The sequence below is a fragment of the Cyprinus carpio genome, chromosome A17 (assembly GCF_018340385.1).
Source record: "Cyprinus carpio isolate SPL01 chromosome A17, ASM1834038v1, whole genome shotgun sequence".
In the NCBI taxonomy this organism is placed as follows: Eukaryota; Metazoa; Chordata; class Actinopteri; order Cypriniformes; family Cyprinidae; genus Cyprinus; species Cyprinus carpio.
The window spans coordinates 15362796-15379640 of record NC_056588.1 but is presented as its reverse complement, the minus strand read 5'-3'; the positions used below and the strand labels follow the sequence as shown (position 1 = coordinate 15379640).

Genomic DNA, 16845 nt, shown 5'->3' with positions numbered 1-16845 from the left:
AGTTGGAAGCTGATGGTAAATCTTGCCGTCATTGAGAACCAATCAGGACTCTGCACTTCAAGCATGAGCAGATGTTATGTAAGCATGTCTGAGTGTCCAAAGAATACAAGAGCCACAGTGTGAAAGAACAGTTCCACTCATTAAATCCTCCTGCTATGCCACTAGTTTGATCAGAGGACATCCTGAATAAAAAAACGCCAGACTTTATATCTGTAAACACAACCTGTGTGAACTTTAACAACTCCAACCTTACTGACTTACTTACTTAAAGATATCTATCTATCTATCTATCTATCTATCTATCTATCTATCTATCTATCTATCTATCTATCTATCTATCTATGTTTGTTCTCATTTATAATTTAGATGCATGCAAAAACTAAATGTCATATTATTTAATAAACACTGACTGTTCCCACAAAGTATGATATTTTAACATGCACTTCTACAAAAAGCTGGTAAAATTAAAACTGTCTCAAAAGGTTATATTATATTATAATATATAAAATAGTCTTTATTTCATGTATATACAGAAATTGATGCAAATTTTAACAAAACAAATGATCTGTTTATGTTTATCAGTGTGATTTACATTCCCTTTTGGCACTGGAAGGAAAGGGCTGCATAGATGTATTGCTGGCTTTCTACACCACGTTGTTCTCTCTACCTTCTACCTTTTGTTAACCAGTCTGTTCTTCTTCTATTGTACTGTTCTATTTTTAACTGTTACCATGGTGCATTTGCTGAAAAAAAAAAAATCTATCTTGGGTCATGAGGGTGGGAAGAACTTTTATTTGTATTTACAAGACTTGATTAAGCAGAAGGCAACCCCACAAAACAACCAATCAAGATCCACTTAACACAACATTTTTAACCCATCACAGAAATGACATTACATTCCAGTTGAGCATTGATTTCCCTGGCCAAACCTCTGAACCTGCACTTTACACTCTGCAAAAAGCCTGGAGTTTGAAGTGTGGATATTTCCATGCAGCAGCAGTGGGACTCCTCCGAGGGGTTCTCTAGTGTCCAGGTCTTTGATGTTACTGCAGAACAATCAATGCGGGACAACATATATCCAACATGCTTTTACACGTATTGCTTTTTGATAATCCCCTGATATTTTCAGTATCAGACTTCATAGCTTTGAACTGGATAAATGCTATTAATAGTGACATTTTTTCCCCATTAACAACCAATTTCATATCATCTGCCCTTTAAACTTCGACTTCAGCAACATTATAAGTTAATAAAATTTCAGAAACCTTTTACACACACAGTTTTGATTGATAAAACACACACACACACACACACACACACACACACAATCCGATATTCATTTTTTTCCTCTATTCATGAGCGGTTCTCTTAATGAGGGCCCTGAGAATGCTGAGTTACAGCAGCTCCCACTAGAACCCCGTTGATCGTTCGGTTCTCAAGGGAGCTGAGCGGCCCCATTGAGGCAGACAGCCTGTACGGAGGCTTCCCATGATGCAGCAGACCTCCGCTGTCAGTTAATCCAGAGTCTGAGTGACAGCCAGGCGACAAACTTCCTCACATAAACACCCAGCTCCTTTTCTCAAAAGGTGATGTCTGATGAGAAAACAAAACATTCACACTGCTTCATGCAAACAGTGGAAAGCCACTGTGATAATAGATCTGCAACTGAAACATAAAATACAAACCTTCTTCTTTTTTCCTTATATATAACAATCTTTTTTTTTTATCTTGTTATTGTTGTTGTTGTTAACTGGTCTGTTATTATTAATAATTATCTTAATTATAATTTAAAAAATAAATAAATATTATATTTAAAAAAAAATAATATAAAAAACAAATATACTTCCTTTCAAAATGTAATATATTTTTAACAAAATAATTAAAAAATATATATTTTTCCATTAAAGTAACATACTATTATCGTTATAATGGTAGTTGTTTTGTTTTGATTATATATTTAATAGAATTTATTTTTATTTATTTATTTTTTTTTTATTACTTTTGCTGATTTAAAAACACAGGAAAATTCCGGAAGCTAAAAAGTAGAATTTGAATAAGCATAATTTCCAGTTTAGTGCTGGTTTGGTGCTGATTAAGGAGCATAGCCATCATGTTTACCAGAAAAAAATCTCAGCTGGTTAAACTAGTTGACAAGGTATTAATCTTTCAGGGGAGGCTGGTTGACTGAGAAAATCTAAGCTAATAATCTACACATTCATCAGCGTGACTAGAATAACAGCCGCCTTCCTGTCTATAGGAACTTCCTGTTTTTTAATTATACTGTTATGAAACATGTTTTAATGTGCAATCATTGTGCTTTCAGTTTGTGTCTATTCAGCAGGATGACTACATAAAAAAAAGCTCCTGAATGTAACCCAGCTGACCTCAAATAACACTGTGAAATGACTGGGAGAAGAAAAGTCTGTCCAAGTCCAGCAGCACTTTCTGACAGGGTTCTGTTTGTGCTGCTCAACCCACTGATGCTGCAGAGACAGTGGGATCGCAGACAGGAAAGAAAAGAGCAGCTCATGCATAGTGTACAGAAGGGCTGTTCACACCAGTCAGAACAGTGAGAATATGCTCATCATCTTTATCATGCTCTACTTATCATTGGCACTAATTTCCATTTTTGCTGACAGAAACAAGAAGGGCATTAGTGCTCCTCTCTGGCTCCACACAGGCTTTTTAAAACTTCTGCATATCTTATTGTGGTCATTTATTTAGTATAACATAGCATGGACAATATTTTCATTTATATGATCTTTATGAATTCTGATTGGCTGGAAGGTGTGCATTAAAATTGTGTAATGCACAGGTAGTCACAACTGGTTTAGTCATCTTTTATATCAATGTGCTGCATTCATTGAAGCGCACATGCACGCACACACACACATTTGTCACATTTTCACAACAACATTACAAAACAAGTATCTTATATTTAATCTCAATGATGAGATTTTCCTTTAAATGTGCAATCATTTTCAAAATGAATGTTCATGTAATGTGTGATCATTGATAAAACAAGGTGTGCTATGCAGGTGTGTAGCATTAATGCATTCCCGGAAATACTCCATCTGCTTTGACCTTTGACCCTATGATTTACTAATAACAGCTATAATATCAGTTTACTCAGGTGTGGTTAAACAAACCGATTGTAACCTTAAGGAAAAGCTTGGTTCCTATAGCACTGGATTAGAAGGATTAGCATAAAATTGTTCATAATGTTTGTGAAAACACAATAGCATTTTGGCTGAACTCTCTGTCTGGCAGTGAGGCAGAACAGATGATACCGAATGCAATACATGAAACAGGCACAGCTGTTAGGAAATCAAACATCAACCGCACACAACAAACTTGTGAGATTTACAAATGTCTAAGAAGAAAGCTGTTCAATTTATTATCATGAACATAAATAACTATTTTATCAAACCTTTGAAAACAACCATAACGATATGTGCATTATAATTAGATTCTTAGCAATTTATAAATATTTGCTACCATTAAAATGTTAACAAAACATGTGTGTACTGTTGGGTGCAGTACAAACGATGGCTTTACCTCCATGTGTTTCTGACAGCACACACCTCCCAATGACCTCCGTCCTGTACTGAGATCAATGATCAACTGGACACAGATGATATACAAGTAGAAACATTCAATCACATTGTAGATTTACCTACAGTATGACTGACTGCTGGCAAGGCAGGTATTGATTTTCTACCATAAACTAAGCATTAGTGCACTTTAAGTTGATCAACAACAAGTGAATCAATTATACCACAAACTCTGAGTGTGTGCGTCTAAGTGTTGATGCAATTTGACAGACAGACAGACAGACAGACAGACAGACAGATAGACAGATAGATAGATAGATAGATAGATAGATAGATAGATAGATAGATAGATAGATAGATAGATAGATAGATAGTTGGGTCCACCTGAGGAGTACAAAATGTGTTATTTGGCCTTTATTATTTTGCTATTGTGTCTTTATAACTCACCATGTGAAAATCTTTCAACAAAGCGAAAACTGTCTTTTGTTGGAATACTTTGTCGTAGCCTTTAAAAGGGAAGCAACGCCATCATGTGGCAAACCCGTGCAAAGCAAAGCCTCATTTACAGTAAACCTATAAATTTGAATCTTTTTACAGTCATTTATTATTAATTAATTCTTAATTAACTTAATTATTAAATCAACTTGTTATCAATTATTATTACATTAATTAATTAATTAATTAATTAATTAATTATTATTATGCATTGGTGAATGGGTTTCACAAAGACACGGTATTATTCCCATAGACTGTGATTATTCCATTATAGTTGCGTGCCACCTTGTGACCAAACTGTGCAAAACCATTGATTTTTACAGTAATATAAAGCAGGAATGGGTGTCAGCAGCAGGACTGTATGAAACGTTTGTGCAATACACACTTCTAAATGCAAAAACAATAAAGACTTTTTCTGCTGTCGTCCTGTGTTCTCTTGTTCTCCAAATTCTAGTATAAGAAATAGCTCTTACTTACACTGGTCACTTATTAACAGGGTTTCCTCAGTAACAGTTAAGATATTGTCCATAAGAGGCGGTGCATGCGGAGAAATTGCATGTTGTAAATGCAGTGTCAGCGACTCTACGTGGCGATATTGGAAGACGGTGGAAGGCGGAATGTGGAGAGCGCGAGGAGGAGCTGATTTTATTCGGCCAACGACACGTCCACGGAATCCACGTGTAGCCTGTCACTGATGCAAACATACGGGACTGTGCTGCTCTCATCGGCCGGGGTGGGTTTCATCATGGAGCGACCGCTAACCGCAGCTGCGAGAGGTAGAGGCACTTTTCACTTCTAGCTTTTCTGTTAATCCTAATGTTTGCCTTGGTGGTCATTAAATCATACTAGCATTCATTACAGTGCACATAAAAAAGAAAAGAAGAACGGGTTTCATTGGCTGGTCAACTCAGACTCCTCATTTCCGAAAGAATCATTTTGGTGTTTGATTCAAAAATTTACATTTCGTTGCTGTATTATGCTCGAGTGATCGATTTGGCTCTCTAATGATTTATGAATCGTTCGCCTGTGGTCACAGGTGTGCCAAAGCGATCCAGCGGAGCAGTTAATATGATCATAACACGGATTCTGTTCTTGCTCAGCCTCCCTTTACTGAGTCTGTGTGCTCCACAAGTTCAGCAGACGCTCAGGTAGGCCGCATTAACGCTATGCAAGTATACTATACTGTACTGTACTGCACTATGACTAATATATTAAAGTATCGGTGCCCCCTGTGGGCTTTTACTGATGAATTGAAACATATTCAGAGAGGATGTACAGGATGGTGAGATATCATCCAAGATAGCCTATTGTGGGGTGCAGTAAATGGTACCACCTGCTCGTTTAGATGTAAAAAAAATTAAAAAAAATAAAGTAGATTATATAAAATGTATCTGATATAAATTTTTACTTAAGTATTATTTTAAATATATATATATATATATATATATATATATATATATATATATATATATATATATTTTACTACTTTTTTATTACTATCTACTGGAAAATGTAAAATGCTAAATCAATAAAGTGAAATGTTATATCAAATATTATATGTGTGTGTTGACAATTTAGTTGAGTAATTTAAGTAATAATTGAATAATTGTGAATATTATTATTATTCACAATTGGCCTACAGGCTAGAATTATTAAATATTTGACTTGGAAAAAAAATATTTAAGTGAATTATTGTGGATTATATTAATTCAACTAACTTAATGAATTCATGTATATTAAATTTAGATTATGTACATTAGATTTAGATGAGGCTATATTCAATCTGAACAACTGTATATTTAAACATATATCTCAGAATTGTACATCTGTAATTAACGTCTTGAACTGTATAGCTGTAAATAACATAACTGTACATTCATAAATCTATTATATATATATATATATATATATATATATATATGTTCTGATTCTGATTTACCATAATGGATGGAGTATTTTGATTAGGATAGATCAATAATAAAATATGAAAACATCAGTATCTAGGCATTGATATGGTGTGAAACATTTACACATTGTTCACAGATTTTTTTCTAAATGTGAAATAAACGTCCCATTTTTCTTCTAATTGTTGTTTTCCAGTGATGACATCATTGTACCAGACCTTGCAAATCCTTTTGGGTCCGGCGAAGACAACCGCAGGTTAACTTTTTTGACTACATCTCCCTGAGTCTCGCTTTACTATCTTCAAACCCGCCTGATCAAATAAGGTAGTACAGTTTCACCGAGGTTCAAAGTTCGATGTCACATCAGAGATAATGCTGAGATTTCCACAGCTGACACACTGTCATGCTGAACAAGCAATAGATAGAAAAGGTGCCAAAACAAAACGTTGTTGCCAGAATTTGTCTTTAAAGTATAAATGTTAAAATGTTTCAAGTCAGGAGAGTACTGTATGAATTCAGATCCTTGCTCTTTTTCCTCTATAAATACTGTAAAGCAGCCTATGATCTTTGATTCTGTATGACAGGCTCTTGCAAAGCTACATCAAGAGCAGCCTGAAGGAAGGACAGACCAGTCCAGAGCTGAACACAAGGGAGCAAGGTTAACATGGTCTCTCAGCAAACTGCTTTTATTTCCACTACTTCTGTGTCCTTTCCATTTTGCATACAATTTCAATCATTTCAGATTTCTTTTCTTAAATACACAGCAGATAATTGAAGTACATCAGTACAGAGTCTTCTCCGGTTTTTATAAGCTTCTTACTGTCTGATTTGTTCTCTTCTTGTCACAGAGATATTCTTCATTTTCTCCCAGTATGACTATGACAGAAGTGGGCAGATGGATGGCCTTGAACTGATGCAACTACTGACAGATTTCCTGACTTATCATGAAATGATGCCAAAGTCAGCAGATTCTGTGAGTGCTGCTTAATTTTATCACAACATACAAAGTGCTTAGTCACTTATGACTTAAACTCATTTACATTTTACAGTCAAACCGAAATTTATTTATAAGTTTATTCGCTATAGTTTAGAAAATGGTAATAAAATATGACAAGAACTCAGAGTTAAACTATGTCAGAACAAATTCAGCTAGATAATGTCAGATAACACTTATGCAAAACATGGTCAGGTCAAAGTGTCTGAATAATTTTTGGTCTCAAATTTTTATCAGTTTTACTGGTAGTCCACCGTATGAAGTATTTTTGGGTATAATATGTCACAGTTTACTTTATTTTGCTATCTTCACATAAACTATAGTGCCCAGCACCCACTAGCAAAATAATATAAAAAATTATATCTGGTGTCTGAATAATTTTTGGTTTGACTGTAGGTTGTATCTTTGGTGGATTATCTGCTACAAACTCATGATCTGAACCAGGATGGACTGCTAGTTCCTTCAGAGCTGTTATCATCCACCATAGCCCATAGGCAAGAAAACAACATTGCTCCCCCTGATCCACCTGCTGAGGAGGCCTTAAAACACGAACAAACACATACAGATCCAAAGGATGAAGTTTCTGAAACTCACCAACAAGATGCAGAGGTCAACCAAGTGTCTCATGAAAATGAGACACAAGACTCAGCTAAAGAAGAAAACGTGGAAGCTGAGAATCACGACCAGATACCTGAAAAGCTTGAAGAACAGCAGGACCGACTGCAGCCTCCAGAAGAGCAGGAGTTGCAAGATGATCATCAGGAACAGAAGAACATACCAGTACATCAAGGGCAACCAGAGATATAATGCCAATTTAAGCATGAAGTGCAAGTTTTGAAACCACTTATCCTGCTGCATATACTGTACTGTATGACTGACACATAATTTAAATCTGGATATACTAAAAGTTATGAAAGTACAAGAGCATGTGTTAATGATGTTTGCATTGTGGTACACATCAAGTTATTGTGACTCCTCTGAACGGAGTAATGGAACCAAAACAGTGCTCCTGTAGCTCAAGTGGTAGAGCATTGCGTTAACAAGCGCAAGGTTGGGAGTTCGATTCCCTGGGAACACATGATAGGTAAAAATTGATAGCCTGAATGCACTGTAAGTCGCTTTGGATAAAAGCGTCTGCTAAATGCATAAATTTAATTTAAAACACAATCATCTGAATAAGTAACGCTCTGTTCAAACTATGCAAATCCAGAAAGTACAACTTGGATTTACTGAGTGTTTAATGCAGGAATGTAGTCACAGCCAATTTAGCAATCATTGTTAGGGTTTTGTACCCAACTCATGGCATATTTCTGTACCCAGCTCCTCTTTTTTTGGGGGAGGTTAAACACCATTGAAATAAACATGCTCAATTAGAGAGAGTATATTTTGAGCTTCAAGACTGTTGCTGATAGTCTTTCATTTCTTATTAGAAAATCAACAGAATTTGGATGTTTAGGATGTAGAGTGCTTAAATTTCATTGCCATAAGTGAACAATTTAACTGTGCAGTATTGCTGAAGTTTCTTTTAACTCATTACACAGTGAAGCTGTACTGCACTTCCAAAGAGAAAAGATAACTCATTCTTCATCTCCAGTAGAGATCTCCAAACCGTAGTGTCTCAGCTTTCTTGAGCTCTACACAAAATATGGAAGAGAAAAAAATAAAAATAAATAAAAAAAAAAAAAAAAAAAAAAACCTTATTTCTGATATTCCTTCTTTCATTCTCATTCTTTGTGCTTGAAAGAATAAAGATGTTAGAAGTGATAAAAACAAGTCATGACAGTACATACTTTGGTTTTAATATTTATTACATTAGACATTGCATTAAAACTTAAAATCAAGTAAAAAACCATTCAACCTAAATAAGCAAATTATAAGAGTCAAACATACTGGAAAAATATGGCTGATGCATAGTTGTGCTGAAATTTTATAAACCTTGATCTAAAATGGACTGTGATGACCCGGACCACAGTTTACATTCTGCAATGCCTTAATGTCATTCCGGTTCTAAAACTACTAAAACATACCTGATCAAGGATCCCAGTCTAAGACTCTTATATAAAAACCTCACTGATTAACATTACTTAATGCATCAAGTATCATGGCCATAGACAGTGGCAGTCAGCTTAAAGTTGAAGACGTTCGATGTCTACATTTTGAACGGTACTCATTTCAGCTCTCCTCTTGCAGTTTTTGGGCAGTTACATTGGGATTCCAGCCACAATTTCAGATTCAATGCCACAGTGGTCCTCACCTCGGAGGATCTTGAAATATCCTAAAGTTGAGAAAAAAAATAAAAATAAATAATAAGGCAGATGAAGCAAACTCCAGTACATTCTGTAAATAGAATAGAGTCTGGACATGTGTTGGTACCAAAAAACATGAACAGTTCCTTGGCATTTCATTGGGTAACAAACTGCAGACAAGAGGAGCATTTTAGTCTTCATACAAAAGAAAATAACCCTCACCATTATCACCCCAGTCAGTGTTCCAAGAGTTAGCAGCAAGCCAGTAGGGGACGCCATTCTCCTCTCCCCAGCCCAGGATCTTAATGGCATGACCACCTAGTACAGATCCACTCACGTGCTGATATACACCTACAAAAACCAGTAAAGAACCCAATTATCAACCGCTCCATGTCATTAGTACTCTTGCCATGTACAAGAACAGACAAACCAACCAGATTTATATAGCAGGAAGTCCTCATAGACAGTGAAAGCTCCCTCTACTGGGCCGTTCTTGAAGAGCTCTTTCATAATGTCCTTCTGATTAGGTGGGACACTATAGGATGTTTTTCCTGCAGTGACAAACAAGGCACAGAGTGCAATGAATTTCTTTCAGCAGCATTTATTTATATAAAAAAAGCATTTATATTAAAAAAAAAAAACACCCCACACACAACTTTAAACCAGTAATTCTCAAACAGGGGTCCGGGGCAGGGAACCTCAGCAAACTTTTTTTTTTTGGGGGGGGGGGGGGGGGGACACTGAAGGGATTCCACAGTTTTGGGAAAAGCCACAAAATAAGCATGGAGCATGCACATGACATGCAAAAAAAAAAAAAAAAAAAAAAAAAAAAAAAAGATTCCATGCATGATCCACTTCCTGTCTGCATTCTCAAAACGATGTAGATGCCTCTTAAAATGATTCCATGCAAGGCTTTTAACTCATTCCCAACTCAAAATCCAATTAAAGGGTCCATAGCACAACAGCAACAGGTTTATGAGGATGTGGGCAGGAATGAGGAGCTAATCACTTCATGTGCACAACTTACTAATGAGTGCACATGCACAAGTTATCTCTTCAAGCGCACAATTTAGTAAACCAAGGGAACAAATTAGTAAGTGTGCACAATTTATCCCCCCCCCACCTCTTTCTTTTTCCCCCCTCTCCATGTCATGTGTGGGGGCTCTGTAAATAAGAAAAACTAAAAGCAATTAGGGCTGGGGGCCTTTAAATATTCTTGTGGACAATGGAGAGGCTTGGAGTCAAATAGATTTAGAACCACTGATCTAAAGTAACATCTGACTAGATGCAAATATGTAATCAGAGTGAAACATGCACTGAACATGAACCATTTGGGTCTGTAAATTCTTACCAAAGTGTTTGTCCTGCTTGTAAGAGGGGCTGTAGCCAGGTTCACAGGACATATCACAGTTAGGAGTGTCTCCACCCTCTCCGGAACAAGGAGGGCGACTGCCATTCACATGATGTTCACAGGGTTCAATGGTGTATGGACGGCAGCCTAAATACAAGCAAGTTATATTAAGTTCCAGTATCCCCAATCAGTCATAATATTATCATCAGGGAAGTCACTAACCAACATGGGAGTTATAGAGTCCACCGCTGACCAGACCGTCTGAGTTCCAGAAATTCCAAGCAGCAGAGGGGTATCCACCGTTACATCTGAGATTAAAACAAACAGAATTAACACTGTGTGCCAATTACTAAACAAAGGCTAAATCTGGTAGTGTGATTTGCAGTCAGCAAGTGTATGATGCCTAGGGTTTTAAAGTGGCTTCAGATTTGAAAAGTCATGTAGTGTATTCCAGCGTTTGGTCAAACAACTGCATTAACCAGACACCAGATGCATGAGGATGAAAGTAAAAAATAGTTTATACAGTCTTGACATTGTCAAATCAATTGAGCCATACATGGCACAATAACTGGATTTAATGCCAGCATATTTGCATAGTGTTATCCAGAATGCATTAGCATACACCGCTAGTAGCCCTCCTGTAGCTGCAGTGACACTACAGCATTGTCTAACTTACCCCATGCCACAGCTGTCACAGCACGTAAGCAGGTCCTGAGCGGATATCTCCACACTCACTTTGGCATTGCTGTGGACGCAAATTCTGTCAGATATGGCTTCAGCAGCTCCAAATGCCTGCAAAGAGAATGAAGATGCTCAGAACCTCAGCAAAAACACAAAATGTATAAATAACAAATCTAAGGTCGTATTGCAACCACCGGAGAGAAGACCTCACCCAACATGAACCGCAAGAACCCTGGTCTCTGATCTCTTTAAGCGTGGGGCAGTTGGGCCACTGCTCTCTGGCATCAAAGTTAGTGGGGAGCTTGATGTCATCAGCATACTGTACTCTGGTTAAAGACAAGGCAAGATTTGTTACACCAGAATGCAGATAAGTCTAAGGAAATGTTAAGAACGGCATCATATGACATTAGTCATATGTACACCATGACTGCAATGTTAATAAGTTGCACTTCCTCTTTGATTCTCCACTCACTTGTCATCTCACAAAATTCTACTGAACTCACATGACGGGGAGTTTGGGTCCTTTCAGCAGAGTCCCACACAGCCTCTTCACGTAGCTGTAGTCTACATCACGGAAGTTGTGCCCAGCCTATAGGCAAGAATAGGTTTAACGTGAAATTATGCAATAGGCGCTAAAAATAAAATGCCTCAATACAAAGAGCTTTCCAAAACTGTCTCATTTATCCTCATTAGGATGCAGTTTAGGAAATCCGTGAATAAAAGAACAGCTTCTTACCTTCCAAGTAGTGTTTGCTTTATTGATGAAATTTACCATCTCATGGGAGAGGGGAGCAAGGCGAGGTCGAGCCCAGCTAACCGAAAGGGCCGAGACCACGCACAGGAAAGCCAGCCGCCACATTCTGGAACACAAATTCAATTAATTAATCTCACTTACATACAGAAAGGCGGTCCAAAAATCCCACTTTAAACACTCTTTGATACAAACTGCAGCTAAAACACTGCATCTACATAGACCGTTTCATAAATCACGTTAGTTAAATAAAGCTTAATGTTCTGAACATCATAGCCTTGAATCAACATCAGTCAGGTGGCACATCAAGAACACTTCAGCCGAAACAGATCACTGACTGCCTGCAGAAGTGTCATCTTCAGACTGCAGTCATGCAGAAGTGAGAGCTCTAGACATGTTAAAATAAACACGGTCAAGATTCCTAACTGTTACACAACCAGCCAAACAAGTCTTGATCAGCTACTCTGTCTCTGGGTCGTGGGTAAGAGGTCTACATTTTAGGCACTTATCTTAAAGGGGGCCCCTCGCTCAGTGGTTTAACAGTAGATGTGGTTTTAAAACAACTTTACATCCATATTACTGACTTACACCCCAATCTTGACAACTATAGTAAATTGTCACAAAGCACCAATTTGTCAATATAATTCTTATACGTAGAGTTGCACTTCCTCTAAAAGGTCTAGAATGACATCACCAATCACAAGATGCGCGTGAGTCAGCAGTTTACAGGAACAACCTGCTCATGTTGAGAAAGCCTGCCTACTCTGACCTTAACCCGCTATAATCTGGACGACTAGTCAAAAACTGCTTCAAAAAGCACGAACACCGTCAGAATTCAACTACAGTGAAGAAAGCAAAAATAAAACTGTTCGCAGCATTTGAATGTATGCACTTAAAGAAAAACGTAAAATATGCTGCTTAGGTTTGAAACCTAATAGTGTATTTGTAAGTAAACGAGCTCGGGTTCCCAGTTCTCCTGCTTTCGTTTTTAACTGCAGGCCTGTTTAACAATCAAACCAACAACGAATCGATTTCATAACAGATCAGGAAGCGACTCTGAAATGATAAAGTCATGCTATTCCCTGATAAAGTGTTTCGCATTGTAATTTTCGTATGATAATATAAGAAATGCTGCTTTGTCCGCATGACAGTTTTTTTCAATATCTATTTGGAAGTGAAATTATAAACAAACAAACAATAATAACAACCTACGTCCTCGTAATTTGAAAACAGCTTTAGGAACAAAGTCCTACCTGTCTTTTGTCTGCTGGCTGTCGTTCTCTTTGAAATGTGTCTCGCCCCCCAACACTTCCACTTGACGGAAACAAACAAGCTGAATTGCACGCTGATGGCTTTATAGCGCAACCGCGGATCACGTGACAAGTCATGTGCGCTTGAGGGGGGGGTCTCATGACTCTCACGTGATCAAATCTCTCTATCTTTACTTGAGTAATCGCAGTACTGTTTGTTAATTTAGTTTCGTATGTAAATGTAATGAATCGCATGGAAGCCAAAGACAATCATGATCAAATCATCATTATGACATAAAAAGTCAAAACTGTGGCATTAAGGGTCGAATTTTTAGGTCATAATTTCGGATTTTTGTCATATTTTAAACGTTTATCTCACCGTTTCAACTTTTACGTCATAATTACAGAAGTGCAATTATGTAAACTTTATTTAGATTTTGATTATTTGTCATGAAAGACTTTTTTTCATTATTGTCTGAATATGTTTTTCAACTTTGTTTTACATTTTATAGTCAAAATAAATATAATTATGAAATAAAATAAAGAAAAAATAACACAGTTATTAATAAACCGAACAAAGGCAAACAGAGATCAAGAAAACAGGTCAAAAGAAAATCACATACGTATAATTCCCTTAAATAATATATAAGTAAAAGAAATAATTACTTATATAAAAACACTCTAAAACTGTCCAAGTTTTATATGTGTTTTAATTTTTTAAAGAGAGAAAAGCTTGGGTTGTTTATTTATTTATTTATTTTTTTGTGACTAAAAATTACTTTATTGGATTTTTTATTTTTTTTATTCAAGAAATTGGATGAAAATATACAATCACCTTCAGGAGAACATTAACAAATAAAAGAAGATAGAGAAGACGAGGAAATAAAACACAATAAGGGGGTATGTAGCACATCAAGGGAACAATCAAGGGAAAATATTATAATAATTGAAGGAAAGCTATCTAAGCTTAATCAGAGTCAATTTTTCATATAAATCCAAAAACCTGACACATTTTTTATTGTTAATCAAACAAAAGGATGTGAACAGCAAGTCAACCTCAATCAGGAAATGTGAAAAAGTAGGAATTGAGCCCATAAATTTTTGCTTATGGATGAAAAATTTGCCGAACAAAATAAAAAAATTGAATATATACTCTTTAGATTTGTTGGCAGAGTCAGAGTAATAACAAATAACATCTTTCAAGTTAAAAGATTGTGCAAAAATAGGGGGGTTGTTTAAATGGGAATACAAGTCAAGCCAAAATTTCTGAACAAACTCACAAGAATAAAATAAATGTATTAAGGTTTCCTCTTCATTGCCACAAAATATGCAGGTACTAGGAATATCAACATATTTGGAAACAGCTGAGTTAACAGGATATATTTTATGTAGTATTTTAAAGTGGACTTCTTTGGTCTTATTAGGAAGAAAATATTTATGAGGCAACAACCACGCTCTTGAAAAGCTTGGGTTTACTTTCATTGCTCGGTCTGTGACGTCACATTGAGCGGCAGCCTCCAAAAACTGATAGGAGAAACAACACACAGCACAGTAAGCGCAACAGCTCACTATTGTCCTTCAAAAGCAGAAATAATATCACAAACTTTAAAAAAAGACGCTTTAGGTCCACGATGCAGAATCGAAAGGGAAGTGCGATCATATGGAGTTACGTAGGCTACTCTTTTTCAGGAGTCATTGTTTTATTGGAGAAAGCGGCACAAAAGTTATTTTCCGATTAATCATTCCTCCCCAAACCGTTATCTGTGCGTACTGAACATATTTTGGCAACTGCGTCAGCATGTGGATGTGGTTTTTGCCTGTTTGGACATGTTTTATTATGAGTTCAGTTTTGTTATTGCACATTATTGCTGATATGGTTTTACTGCATTTGAGCGCCTTGTCATGAATGGAGAGCAGGGGCTGTGTTCTGTCACACACACACACACACACGCTTTACATTAGAGCCACTGCCCCTGCCTGTAGCTTTCTAGTTGATTAGCTTGTTCAGATGTGTTTGATCAGGGTTGGAGCTAATGTGTTGGTGCCCGGTTTGGAGCTAACCAAACACACATATTAAATTATAAAATACATGCCAGATCATTAAATCATTAGTTTGTACATTTCCGCCCTTCAAGAAATGTGCAGGACGTTCCGCGCCTCCTTGAACCGAAATTATAAAATACATGCCACATAACCATTAAAACAACATTATTAAAATTAAAAAACACATTATGACAATCTTGTGAAGGACTTATTAAAGTTATGATAGTTTACCAATCGTTCAGTAAAAAGAACAGGACAGTTCATTAAAGCCATGATATTTTACCATTGCGACTTATTAAATATTGTTTAACCAGAGCATTAAAATACATGTACAGTGTGAAGACGATTCAAATTCTTTGAAGTTGTTTAGTTTCAAAATGTTTAAAATAAGGTGATTCATCTTTTGAATTGATTATTGATAATCTGTTTCAAAGAGGACACTAATACAAAGCAGATTGTAATTCAACATACAGAATTAAAGAGACATACAGAAATGGCTGTTCTCACAGAGTATTGTGAAAGAGAATACAGAAAAAGGTTTTAAACAAAAGGTTTTAAAAGCTTCGGTTGTTATTTAATTGAAAGATGTAGTGATTTTATCCACAGACAAACTTTTTGCCACATTACTTCATACACAGTCAAAACAACCAAGTTAAAAGACAACAAGATGCAAATTCCTCACATATTCATTTTCTAATAGATGCATATGAAAATATTGCTGAAACACTTACACTGAATGGGTATGGAATGAGACATTGGAAGCATGTGAGCTTCTTTGTTACATTATTAAAATGCTGCATTTTTGAACACCAAAGGGTGAGATAAAGATAGAAATATATTTGTTATATCTGACATTTCTGGACCATAAAGTTGGACTGAACTGCTCATGCATGGATGGATTGTACCTATAGCACCATGTAGAAAATTCATACTATCCTGTGAAAAATCTAGTAAAAACAGAGGTGATTGTCTTCCATGCATAATTACTACTTGCTTGAAAAAGGCATACACTGTAAAAATGAAAAGATACTCTGATCGACATACTGGCAGAATCCAGAACTGATCTTTTAGAAAGGGTGTGAATATGTTTTCCACCTCACGTATCTTTTCATTTCTACAGTGACTTTTTTTTCTAAAATGAAGGCACGGACCATTTTGTTTTGTTGTTTGACAAAATTTGACAAATGAGTAAAAATCCTTCACAGAGGTCATGAAAAACCTGAGCTCCAAGACAAAGCTTTAGTATAATAAAAATGTTTGTAACAGAAAGACATTTTGCTTAAATAAAAAAGATATTAGCCAACTAAAGAATAAGATCTCAATAAAATTAGGTGTCTGAATTGTCCGATCTCCACATGGCCAAACCTAATTTCAGACTAAATTCATTCTAATTAAAAATACAGTATTTCAAGTCAAGCATATGCAAAGTTCAAGCATATTATTTTTCTACCACCTGTTTTACATTACATGGTGTATTCTTCATCAAAACAAGTTTACATTAAAGGTGCACTCAGTAATTTTCCCTCATTAAAATGTTTTACACAAAAAGATATGAATAGCACTTGAAAAATTTTTA

The 16845-nt window shown here is 36.2% G+C and overlaps 2 protein-coding genes across 2 annotated transcripts; one reads left to right on the top strand and one right to left on the bottom strand.

The window, feature by feature from the left end:
• Positions 1–4596: 4596 nt before the first annotated feature.
• LOC109064693 (cell growth regulator with EF hand domain protein 1-like) lies at positions 4597–8344 on the top strand. Its single transcript, XM_042774652.1, has 6 exons — positions 4597–4825; positions 5086–5197; positions 6150–6209; positions 6538–6611; positions 6802–6926; positions 7344–8344. Exons 1-6 carry the CDS (start codon positions 4744–4746, stop codon positions 7752–7754), a joined length of 864 nt encoding a protein of 287 aa, XP_042630586.1. The 5' UTR covers positions 4597–4743; the 3' UTR covers positions 7755–8344.
• A 393-nt stretch (positions 8345–8737) lies between these two features.
• LOC109064705 (cathepsin B-like) lies at positions 8738–13384 on the bottom strand. The gene is made up of 10 exons (XM_019081743.2): positions 13230–13384; positions 11962–12085; positions 11729–11814; positions 11437–11551; positions 11221–11336; positions 10767–10852; positions 10545–10691; positions 9628–9744; positions 9416–9544; positions 8738–9222 (listed from the first exon to the last, which is right to left on the bottom strand). Exons 2-10 carry the CDS (start codon positions 12082–12084, stop codon positions 9149–9151), a joined length of 993 nt encoding a protein of 330 aa, XP_018937288.1. The 5' UTR covers position 12085; positions 13230–13384; the 3' UTR covers positions 8738–9148.
• Positions 13385–16845: the final 3461 nt, after the last annotated feature.